Source organism: Melanotaenia boesemani, chromosome 8, assembly GCF_017639745.1.
Source record: "Melanotaenia boesemani isolate fMelBoe1 chromosome 8, fMelBoe1.pri, whole genome shotgun sequence".
In the NCBI taxonomy this organism is placed as follows: domain Eukaryota; kingdom Metazoa; phylum Chordata; class Actinopteri; order Atheriniformes; family Melanotaeniidae; genus Melanotaenia; species Melanotaenia boesemani.
Window position 1 is genome coordinate 11,692,375 of NC_055689.1, and position 12,133 is coordinate 11,704,507.

The 12,133-nt window shown below is 36.8% G+C and overlaps 1 protein-coding gene across 2 annotated transcripts; it reads right to left on the bottom strand.

Moving 5' to 3' along the window:
* Nucleotides 1-2,299: 2,299 nt before the first annotated feature.
* LOC121645286 (cAMP-dependent protein kinase inhibitor alpha-like) lies at nucleotides 2,300-6,329 on the bottom strand. Of its 2 annotated transcripts, none has more exons than XM_041993718.1 (3): nucleotides 6,125-6,329; nucleotides 5,384-5,574; nucleotides 2,300-3,621 (listed from the first exon to the last, which is right to left on the bottom strand). In XM_041993718.1, exons 2-3 carry the CDS (start codon nucleotides 5,544-5,546, stop codon nucleotides 3,548-3,550), a joined length of 237 nt encoding a protein of 78 aa, XP_041849652.1. In that variant the 5' UTR covers nucleotides 5,547-5,574; nucleotides 6,125-6,329; the 3' UTR covers nucleotides 2,300-3,547. The 2 variants fall into 2 exon arrangements, with proteins under 2 accessions (XP_041849652.1, XP_041849651.1); XM_041993717.1 differs by having other exon boundaries at nucleotides 5,976-6,329.
* Between the last annotated feature and the right edge of the window lie 5,804 nt (nucleotides 6,330-12,133).

The window sequence follows — 12,133 nt, forward strand, 5'->3', positions numbered from 1 at the left end:
AATGGAAGAGCCATCCTCCTGCAAACTGTTCCATACTAACCATACTTTAACTGTACAGTCAGACAGTTTAACATGCTAACTGAAGCCTTTTTCTTTTTCTTTTGTTTTCGCTCTAAATTTGAAATGAACTTGAAATGAACAGTTTGGCCTAATTCTGTTCAAAAATACTAAATAAAAAAAATGAAAAAACAGCGTAAAATGTCACGTGTTGTTCATTTGAAGTCATATTTAACTCATTTCAGAACTAGGGAATGACCAGGCAGTTTTTTTTATTATGCTCTAATGCAGCCAAAACCATAGAACTGACAAAGGTTGTACTTTTCCTCTCTTGGCTGTTTGCTAAATATTTATCAGGAGGCAGCAGCTGATAATTTAAGTGTCACTTGGTTATCTGCGCCCCATCATAAATCTTCTGTAAAACAATAAAAACTGCAATACTTCTCCTTCACCAGGAAACCAGAGGAGAAAAACAAAAGCAGGAAGAGCATACTCGGTCATAAGTGAACACCAGAAAATAAAGTAAGTTGCAAATCAAAGGTCAGAATTAAAAATATCCCACTTTTATTGACCTCATGCATCTCAGGCATGAGGAAGTGCTCCAACCTTGTGCATTTTGTGTGTGCATGTATGCATGCAGCTCTCCTTTTCTCCACATATTCTTGTCAGTTTTCAAAGTTTTCTAAATCTTTGTCTTTTGTCTTTCTCTTTTCCCAAACCTACTGGGATAATTCTTATAGCTCTTTCTGTCATTTGACAGAACAGATAGCCTCCCTCTTCATTCTAGGATCACTGATAGTGCTAGATTTCACTGGCTGAGCACGGCATTACTGTATGTTTTTCAAGGAGACATCACTCTCACGAGCTTATTGTTACCATCCACAGACAGTTCAGGCAGTTAGGGAAGAATCCAAGAATGGCAGTGAAGAAAAAGAAGGCTCACCACTTTAATATTGTAACTGTTTTCATTTAGCAATTAGTAAATAAAATTGTACTGAAAACTGTCTACAAACCTCCATCTGCTCAACCAGCCCCCCTATCTGGCACCTTTCACTCCGTTACAGAGACACCAGACTACCCCAGTACCCCATTTCTTCGTTTTAAAGGTAAATATGTAATATTTTCTCGTACAATTACGCTATTTCTACAGGTTTGAGCAGCGGATACAACTTAGTTGGGTGTTGCTTTTGCAGACTGCCCCTGGTTGAACATTATTACTATGACAGGCTGCTTCTGTTTTTCAGTTTTAAACTATAATATCTAGTATGAAAGATAGAAGAGTCTCAAACCTTGCTGCCATTCAGCAGAAGCACTCAGATCAACACGTCTGTACAGAACTGGCTTCAGCAGTTTGTTACAGGTGTTTGATATGTTTTTATAAGCCAATATCTCAACAGAATCACACGTATTTGGTCATTACAAATGTGTTTAATACAGTGCAAAATTTAAAAGGCTTACTGTGTAGCAAGATTATTATTTCAGATTCCTTTGGTAGTTATATAAATTTCTACTCTCAAATACATCAATCTGATGCCTCGCAACAGTCAGTTCACTTTAAGTGCGATAACAAGAGTGTTGTGTTTGTGTTTGATATGTATCATGAAACATTTAATCTTTTACGTAAAGCACTTTGAATTGTCTTGTGCATGAAATGTACTATTCTAATAAACTTGTATGCTTCTGTAAATGCTTCTCAAATGGATTTATGACTTTAATCGTTTGTTTTAAATCTTCTTCCGTACAGCTAGATGTTTTGTAAATTTAGAGTACACCAGATATTACACCAGGGTATGCTTAAAGCTGATGCAGCCTTGTGATTTACAAGTGTTATGGACCTGCATGATCAGATCTATCAGATCCCCTGCTCAGTAATCACATGCTGTTTAAAACAGACAAGACAGCTAAATTTATAACTCAAGGCAATAATAAACAGAAGTCCAAAAACCTAATAAATAATGCAACTGTGTTCAGTTTTGATTTGCCGTCTATGGCTGTGTGAACCCATGCAGTTTAATATGCTGTACATGACAAAAACGATCGTAGGTTACAAGACAAAACTGTGGTAAATGTAAAAAAATGGTCCTTTTAGCAAAGCTCAAACACTTTCTACATCCTCTGTTGAGAACAAACAAATAACAGCTAGCTTGGAGCGTACTAAACCTAATAAATGTTGCAACTGTGTTTCCATAAATTTTTAGTTAGTGACCTATCTGCCTATATCCTTTTCATTTTTCAATGCATGGAAACACAATTCCTCCTCAACAGAAAGTTCTGCTATCCAGCAGTCATTGTTTTACTTTACAACTGGCTCTATTTACTAAGGTGGACAAAAAAAAAAAAAAAAAAAAAAAAAAGGAAGAAAATCACAGCTTTCTTGATTTGGCTTTATTGTTTGCATATTCTCTAAATTTTGAGCCAGTGATTATAACTGTATTGATTTTGTAGCATTAAGCTTCTTTGTCAAAGGCATGTTTAATGTTTAATGAATAAGAACAAAAAAAACCTGTACGTATTAACCTCAAACTATTGCAGTTCCTGTAAAGATAAGTACATTTTATGATTTGACATTTAGATGCTGTGCTCACTGGTGCACCCATATCTGGGTTATATTCACTTTTTTACTTAATGTATGTGGACAGAAGAACTGTAATGTTAACTGATGATCTTTTGACGTGAGCACAGGAGGAGTTTGTTACATCTAAATAAAACAGAGAACAAGTGAGCCCCAGATACAAATAAAGACACTTCCTCTCATCTAACTCTCGACATAAGTTGGAATAAATGTATTTACAAACCTGACAAACTACTCCTAAACAGTTGTGATTATAATGGCATTGTTAAAAAATTAAAAAGAAATACAAACATCTTGAAGAACCCTACACCATAAACCACTAACAAGTGAAATTTCACACCTTGCTACAATGCTAAAACCTGCAGCTTTTAATAGTATAAAAGTCAGTAATCACACATCAGTATACAGTATATGCAGCTTATTATGAGTCAGTGTTTGTTTTTTTCCACTACAACTGAGTCCAGATACATCTGTAGCATTGCCATTTCAAAGGAAGCACGAGCCATTAACTGGCAATACAGTCTATCAGCAACACTATCTCTACAAACATGCTACTCCCACTGTGACCCATCACATCAGCTTGTCTCAGTGGTCTTGCAAATTGTTTGCACTACTACAAAACTCACATAGGGAACCTTTCTATCCCCTACTCACTCTTTCAGTATGTGAATTTAAAATAAAGGACAAATAAAATCACCTTGAAAAGAACTAAAAAAAAAATCTCTCATTCTGTGTTCTCCAAGTCTAAAAAGCACCCTAGGAATTCTCCTTCACAGCAGAGCCTCAAAGAGCACTGAGTGATCACAATGCAGCACCTCTACAGTGAATTTTGGGGGTCATTGCTCCATTTAAAAGCCATATCAGCAGTGATGGTACTACCCTCCAGCTACCAACCCGCACTGGAAAAACAGATTCATCATGATGACGCCTGGATTCCATCCTGCAGCTCTCTGTTTGCTGGCAGCAGTGTGTGGTAGGTTAGCTGTTCCTCTGCTCTGCTTCCCTCTGGGATGAAGCGGAGGAGATCTGGCTGTCCTCAATGTCGTCTCCATCTGCAGAAAAGGAGCAACAGTAGCACAATTTTCCCAACTGCTACCATCCATTTTCCAAAGCTATTCTGTAACTGCTCACACTACACTCTCTTGGAGTCTCCACACCTTGTAGTTGCAGTGTTAAGTCTTTGGGGGGCACACGTTTCACAGGTGCATTCAGCTCATTGTCTTAATTAGCTGCACCTGTGAAAGTGTGGCAAAAAGACATGTTTGAAGCTCAGAGTGTCTGCACGGCTCTTTTGCTGCTTCAGCATGTCTTGTCATTGCAAAAATAGCATCCTTATTCTCCTAAACTTAGTGATTTATTTTATCTTGCAGTTCATAAGCCAAGTTAATGTGTTTACTAAGCTGTGTACAGTCACCGTTTTCCCAATCATGTGATATAATAATAATAATTTAGACTTTTTTTCACCTAGATTAGTATATTAAACTCTGCATTTTACCCATTTCCTGTAGATTTACTAGAGAGCAGTGGGCTGCCATATTTCAGTGCTCAGTGTTGGGGAGTTAAGGGCTTTGCTCAGGGGCCCACAGTGGAGTTATGTTACATTCATTATATTTTCTGTCCCCTAAATGGACTAAAACATTGGACCCAGTAGGTAGGTTCTGATCACCCAGTAGTCCCTGTGAAGTGGGCTGCAGAGGATATTTAGCCATTTTAATTCATTCAGACTAAAGGCTTCATTTGGAAGAGCCTGAAGGTTTGATGGAAAACTCCTTTTGATCGACTCAAACTTTTCTTTTTTTTGTTTTTAATTACTGTAATTCTAGACAGAAATAAATGCTGTGATGTTGCAGAAGTTTATCGATATAATGCGTACCGTGATCAACGCTAAAGGAGGTCCAACAAAATATGAATGTGCGTGACTTTTCTTTTCTATATGTGTGTGTGTGTGTACTGATATTCGGAATATATTGGCTAGACTAGTCATGGCTTGTTGATGTTTTCATGCCTTATGAGCTTCACAAAATCTTTTTCTGAAGTGCTCAGACAAGCAAAGATCCCTGTCCTTTAAATAAAACAGGGCACCTGCTCATGCAGAGCTGTCATCCTGTTGACTGAAGACACCTAATTTTATCTTCAAATGAAAAGCTAATCCTCGAGGTTTACATGCTGTGACTCACAGATAAATAATACTGGTTCACTTTACTCCATAAATACATTTTTTTTTCCGAAGAACTAGAGGGTAGCTCTGTTGTCTTATTGCATGATTCTAACATGATCATAGGTGAGCATACATGGTCATTCATGTTTGTGTATTGGTATATGTAAACCTGTCTGAGATATACCCAGATGGTTGGATGTATGTTTTAATTTTGGCTTCTTAATTTTCTTTTAGGAGAGTTAAAATTTTGGGGAAAATTAGAGGATGTTTAGGGTAATATTTAAGCAGAAATATCATTCTGAGGAGGAACGTTGTTAACTCCTGAATGATTACTTCTGCACGATTTTAGTGCACAGTTTGACTCAGTAATGCAATCACAACGGCCCAGTCACTGACCAAGAGCACGGATTTATATATCTTTAACAGTTTAATTTAAGTGCAGAACATCTGTATGAGCGTTCAAGATCACCTTCAAAGTCAACAACAGTCTGAGATGTTTTAGATTCTGCAATCGACTGTTTTATGCTAATAAGTCACTTCATAATTAAAATGACAAAGCATAGAAATAAAATGTAAGATTTTAAGCTATAGTTTACATAGAACAACCTCCAGCATGTATGCTGTACATAACATTTAGGTATGATGCTGCGGTTTACCTCCCCCTCCTGTGTTGATGTGCAGCTGGGACAGAGACAGGGTGAGGGGCAGCTCTCGCCCCTCGGGGTCGGTGGGACTCTGCAGGATGTCATGCATGGCGTTCCTGCGTCCCGTCCTGCCAGAGGCGATGAAGTCTGCGTATGTGGCCTCAACATCAGACATTGCTTGTGCATTGTTCACACAGCAACACCTACAAGAAGATCAGCTGTGTCTTTATCCCCAAACAAGGCTCAACTCCAAATATCACTGTTACTGGGGCTAAGGATGTAACTGAAGTTTAATTGAAGTGTCCTTGGTTAACATCCTAACACATGTGCTTGTGTGTGTTATGAAACAAGTAACTCATTTGGTTTAAAAACAAAGCAATACATAAATAATTTTACAAGACTTCATTGTTTAGCTTGTTCATGATCACTTTAAGACCTGCACAGTTCAGCTTTCCTGACTGTATTAACACGGCAGCAGGGCTTTAAATAGGCCCAAAAATCAGCGATTGGGTATGAAACCGAAGTCATAAGTCAAAATGCGATTCCCATAATAATCAGTGACGGAATAATATGTCATTAAAACCAATTTGTAACATATCCTCACCTTTAGTCACGACACTTATGGCGTAACAACCCGAAGCTACATTGTGTGGGGAGTGACTTCACCCAAAACAGCGCAACGGGCCGACATAACATCAAACGACCCCACAGAACAAACTACATAAAACCAAAGAAATGAGGAAGAAAAATCACCGTCAGCGTCCCGCGGCCAATAATCCAGGCAGGTTACGCTTCACACCGCGACGTGTCGAGGCATAAAAATGTGGATTATCAATCACATTAGCAGGACGGTTTGAAAAGTCCTCAATCGATTCTCCACGGACGTCGCATCTTCCTTCTTTGTGACCAATCAGCGGCCAGCAGCCCTCATCTGAGTGCCGATTGGACGAGAGACACAAAAGGATGAGAGGAGAGAGCGTTGAGCAGCACCGATGCTCGTGGTGCGTTCATGGACGCATAGAAAAAATATGGATTACGTTGGATTGTTTTCTTAAATCAAGAACAGACAAACCATACAGCTTTGTTGTATTTTAGATGCAAACAGAACAAGAACATCTAAAAACTAATTGTGAAAATTGCAGCAACTGGCCTACATCAGCTGGCAGAAAACAAATATTTACATCTATTTTTAGTCATTTTCATGTTTCATAGCTACAAAGGTAATTTGATGCTTTTTGCTAGTTTGTTTTTTGCTATTTCTAAACCATTATGACAAAAAATAATATCTTTGATAGCCTACTTGGACATTTCTTAAATTTTTTATTGATGTTTTTATGTTTAGATCTGAACAGAGGCAACTTCTATCACCAGCACTTATAGTTATATAATTATGGCTGATTATCATCAGAACTCACAGCAGAAAAAAGATAAAAAACAAACAACCTAACAAAATATGAAAAATATTGAAGAATAAGACAATTACAATGAGCAATTATTATTACTTAAAACAATTGGGGTTTTCCAAATATTTTCAGTCTTACTCTAAATTTACTACTATCCCTGAAGGCAACGGGGAACCACTAATGTTTACAGCAACGTAGCTTTACAGGAACATTTTTTAATGGAAATTACAAATAATGCCATTAAGTGTAGCTGTTTTCCATGTTTCTCTGATGTTTTCATGATCCACAGTGGGGCCAGACTAAGTTGGATGCAGTCTGAGTCACTAAATGAGAAAAAGAGAGAATAATTTTGGCACACTGTGATGCAATATTGATTGCATTTCTCTGATGTCATATACAATTGGTAGCCATATCGACATGCATGACCATGAAATTTGTCCTCACTTCCACCTCGAACCCTGACTGAAATATGCTTGCATCATAGCACTGATGCTGAATTAGATTTAAAGCTGAATTCCACACCTGCACAATCAATATTGAGACGGTGATCCACATCCAGAAAAAATCCTAGTGCTTTTACAGCTACTTGTTGGTCTCTGTTGGGCAAGTCTGATTGTGGTCTCTGTGAAGGTGGGCCTTGGAAAGACACAAGGGGTGCAGAGGGCCTGGATTTGGCAAAGAAGTAAAACCCAGAACCGAAGATATAAAGATTATTGCAAGATGTTATTCTTGCTGTACCATAGCTTAGATAGAACAATTTAGCTACTTTGCCCATAAAACTTATTTTCTATGAACCAATATGGGTTCATACCACAGGATGGCACTGCTGTCAGCAAGAATGAAACAGCTGCAGTTTGTGTGCTTACCTGTAAATTACAATTTACCCAGCATTGTGTGCTTGGAGGTGTCACACAATGTTGGATTAGTGGGTCACCCTATAAAATCCAGTTTTTTGATTATTGAAATTCTTGTATTATCTCTAAGCAATACTGTGGTAGGAAAATTGGTGGTGGTATGTTTACCACCACCATACAGTTATACAGTTAATTGTGCAGCCATTGTTGTTACATATGCAGTAACATGGCACTTTCTTAATTCATCTGACATGACTTTATTTTCCTCATGGATCAAAATGGCATGAATACATGCTGATATATGCTGTTGTTTTAACAGTGATCAGCCTATCAGAAAGTCGCTGTGGAGAAGTGAAGAAGTCCTCTTTACCTGTGATGTAGGATTTCAGAAGGCTACATTTGGGAAGGTTTTGAAAATAAATCTGATGAAAGGCTAAGGGCTGAGTCCACGATCTGTGTTCCTCTGTCGGTTAGCTGTGTGCTAATGGCACACAGTGGGTCATCTGTCTAATTAACTGTCTGCAGCACTGTCCTTTATCTTCCTCTTATTTTCCACCAGCTCTGTTCAGCTTGAGAAACAGTTCTCTGAGGACCACATTTAAAACGTTAGCTTTCTATAATGTCATTTAAGGAAGTTGGATAAGAGTTGTTATAGACCAAACATTCTGTCTGCTTCATTCTGTGTGCTTTCATACTGGACACAAATACAAATAGGTTTAAAACAAGATTCAGAATTCTTCAGTAATGTTTTTAAATCATAGGATTAATGAAGATATTTTAATTTTCACAGTTTTCTTTCATGTTAATGAATCATCCAGAAATACTTTGCTAACTCGCCTTTAAGCTGTTTTTCCTCTGTCACAGCACTTGTCTTGTTTACACTACGTTTCCATTTGTTTACCAAATTCTTCTAATATTTTTCATTTGATACCAGATCATGTTAAAATTTTGCTATTCTGCTTGTCATTTCTTCCTTCTTTAAGAGCCAAAAACATAAAGATAGTACTGTACTGTATTAAACATGTTTTGGACTCAAAACTTAAGAACTGGAAGTCTAGTCGAGCTATACACAACCCCTTTTCTTTTAACTTTTGCCATGTGGAACACGCTTACTAACTTTAGAATCACTTAGTATATGAAGCTGCTTCAATTGCTAATTTACCCTCTCACCAAAACACAACTAGGACATATCCAGTGGTATATAGGAATTATGAGACAAATGCTGCTAGCAGTACAGTCCATCTCATTAAATATGAGTAAAGTTTGAGGCAGTTAGGAGTGGATCGATGAAACTCACAGCACTCGCCTACCTTGTTTTCAGTAAACATTATGTTTTTTACCCCTGAGCCAACAAAGCCTTTCACCACCTGGAGCCTTTGATGTTTTTTATGTGAAGGTTAACCTTTAGAGGGGACTGTCTTTATGAGTTGCTTCCAGAGAAAATGACGTAATTCAGACCTCTGTGAATGCCGTGTCATGTTTAATTCACTGCACAAGCCATGGTTGGACCTGATTCTGAATCAAAAATCCTTCAGAAGAGCAGCTGTCTAGCAAATGAAAATAATGAAACCGTTCATCTTTCCTGCTTGAAGGAGAGAGATTTTTCATATGTGAGTTTTGTGTGAATTTTGACAGATGGAACCAGTTAAATATAACCTAGTGAAAAGACAACTGGTCGACATGAAAGATCATTACCTCCTTGTAAAGATGTTTGTCTTATTAATATTTATACAGCACACTCAGAGGAGGTTCCTGTATTTATATATTGTTTTAGTATATTTATGCACGCCACAACAAAGAACACAGCCTCTTGTCAGCCCATATTACTGGTGCTATTTGTCTTTTTTATCATATGTGGAGATTGAGTGGAGTTGTAGGGCTGCAGCTGTTCAGAGTGCATGGCTGCAAGAGAGGAAATTAAAGGTGTCTGATGCAAAATAGGCTGCCAAAGTTTATAAAATGTGACTGAGATTTTGATAAAGGCAGTAAGTTTTCCAGAAATGAAAAGAGCTGTAATATACTAAACAGATTTTCAGAACACAAGAAAAGGGAAAATATTAAACAAACCTTTTTTCTTTTTTCTTAATCCACAGAGAAGATAAAATGCAGTAAACTCTTCAAATGTCAGTTAATATCCATGCAGGTGGAGCAGGCAACATGATATACTTTTACAAAGCTAACACGCTATTTTTCTCTCTGCATGTATCTGAGTCTGCTTGTGCTCTCGTGCACTACTAAAACACAGGCATGGTCCATATACCTCCCTAATAAAACATCTGGTCCAAGCACAGGCTAATTGTTTACTGCTTTAAGAATGTCTTTCAGTCGGCAGTGCACTGCAAAAAGAATTTTAAGTATCCATATTTTAAAGAGAATAAGTCATATCATGTTTTGTCCAATCAGAAAATCAAATTTATTTTAAGAGAACATATCTCACTTTTCTTAATAAGATACCCCAGCTAATTTTGAGCTAATATTAGTTATAATAATGTTCAACTGATCTTTTAAATTATTGCCTTAATTATTCTGTTTGAAGAAATTGTGTTTTAATCCTTATTATTAATCAAGAGTCCAAAATTCTAACTTGAAGCAAGCTTATCTCAAATAAGTGAGTTTTCATCACTTGTAATAAGATGAACAGCTTTATTCTAAGATTTTTCTGTCAAATTGTAAGGCTGATTTTAGTCTTTCACTGGCTGGAACTTTATGATAATTTTAAGAATTTTTGCCAATAACATTTTTTTTTATCTCAGTATGCAGATTATTTGCTTGATACAAAATTATTTGATTAGATTTAAAGTATATTCAGGGTTCTTTTGTAGGTGTAATGGTCCAGAGTTGGAGTCAGGTAAATGAAACTAACCTGGCTGGGAAAAACTGGATGGTGATAGCGAGAGACAGTAGCACTTCATTATTTATTGCTGTACTGGAATATCTCCATTTCAGTATGCGATATCACTCCTTTAAGTCACACGGTGACACCAAGCTGGTTAGACATGAGGACACAGTTGATATTTCTTCAAAAATGCAAAACATATGCAACAAGAATAATGTAACTAGAGGGCTCTTTACCTTACAATGCTGTATGCATCGTATTTGATACACTCCGTTTGAGACCTTTTGCATCACTTTATGGTGAAAACTTGGCCCTATCACATATTACAAGGTAATAAATGCCAAATATAATATATATTATCTTTAGTTAAATTTTTTTTTACATTTTGTTAGGTAGCCAAAGAAAGACTTCAGTTTTAAAATTTTGTCTTTTTTTTCCAAGCTTCAAAAGGGTTAAAAGAGGTCAGCTGAACAGATGGAAATTCTAGTCACAACAGCAACTTAGCATGACAAAGTAACTCCAAATTAACTTCTCCTATCTCTCATTTGATAATAAAATCTTTTAACAATTTAACTAAGACATTAAGAAAAATCATTATAAAATTAATAAAAGAATTAAACTAAATTAAACAATCAAATGTACATAATAACTACATGAGTATCCTGCATAGAGGGGGTGGGTCTTTTTTAAGTGGGGCCAGACAGGGGGACTGACAACGGGACAGGGTGGCACATGCAAATGAGACCTTGTATTTTCTATTAAAGGGTCTGTATTTTTGGAAATAATAAGGTTATTATTAAAACTAAAGTGCTCATCTAATGTTAAAAGTAAAGGAAAAATTGGAAAAGTAAATACCCATAGATATTTATTTTAAATGAATAGTTGTTTTATTTAGGATGACCCTGCCTTGTGGCTTTAACCGCTGCTGCACAAACATAGATACTTCATTGATAAGAGGAAACCAACCATGGTAAAACCAACAACAGAACAAACTGAGGGTCTTCATATCAAATTGTTCTCATATTCAACAATAATAACAAGAAGATGTGAGCGGATGAAGCACCTCTGTAAAGCCATGACAAAATGCACACAGAACTATGTCCAAGTCCTAATAATACATGAAGATATTTACATTTAAAATTATATTTGGATTTTCAGTGGATTATTACAAATTTACTGAATTTGTAAACAGTGATTAAATGTGTTTACATGTAAAATTGAACTGAAGTGCAGTATTTTCTTGCATCCTTCTGATTTCAGTAGGAAATCAGAAGGATGGGGCAAGGCAAGGATGGGGTTGTCGCGAAACAACAGGAAGCACAAGGAGAACATCCAAACTCCACACCCACTCCACAACAGGCTGGATAGCCCCAGGATCACGTTCAGCAACAGACTCGTTCCACCTCCCTGCAATAAAGAGCACCACAGGAGATCATTCCTTCCTGTAGCTATCAAACCTCCACAGCTCTGCACTGTAGACGAGGTCTGCACTATAACCTTTTTGTAAATATTTATCTACTGTATTTGTTAATGTCTTGAATTTACTATTTATATTTGAATTCAGTTATTTTTTTATTTTCTAACTCTTACTTTTCTGTGTTCTATTTCTTTTTCATTTACTGTGTCTGTATGTAACTCTATTTAGGAGCAATGCAACAATTTCCCTTCT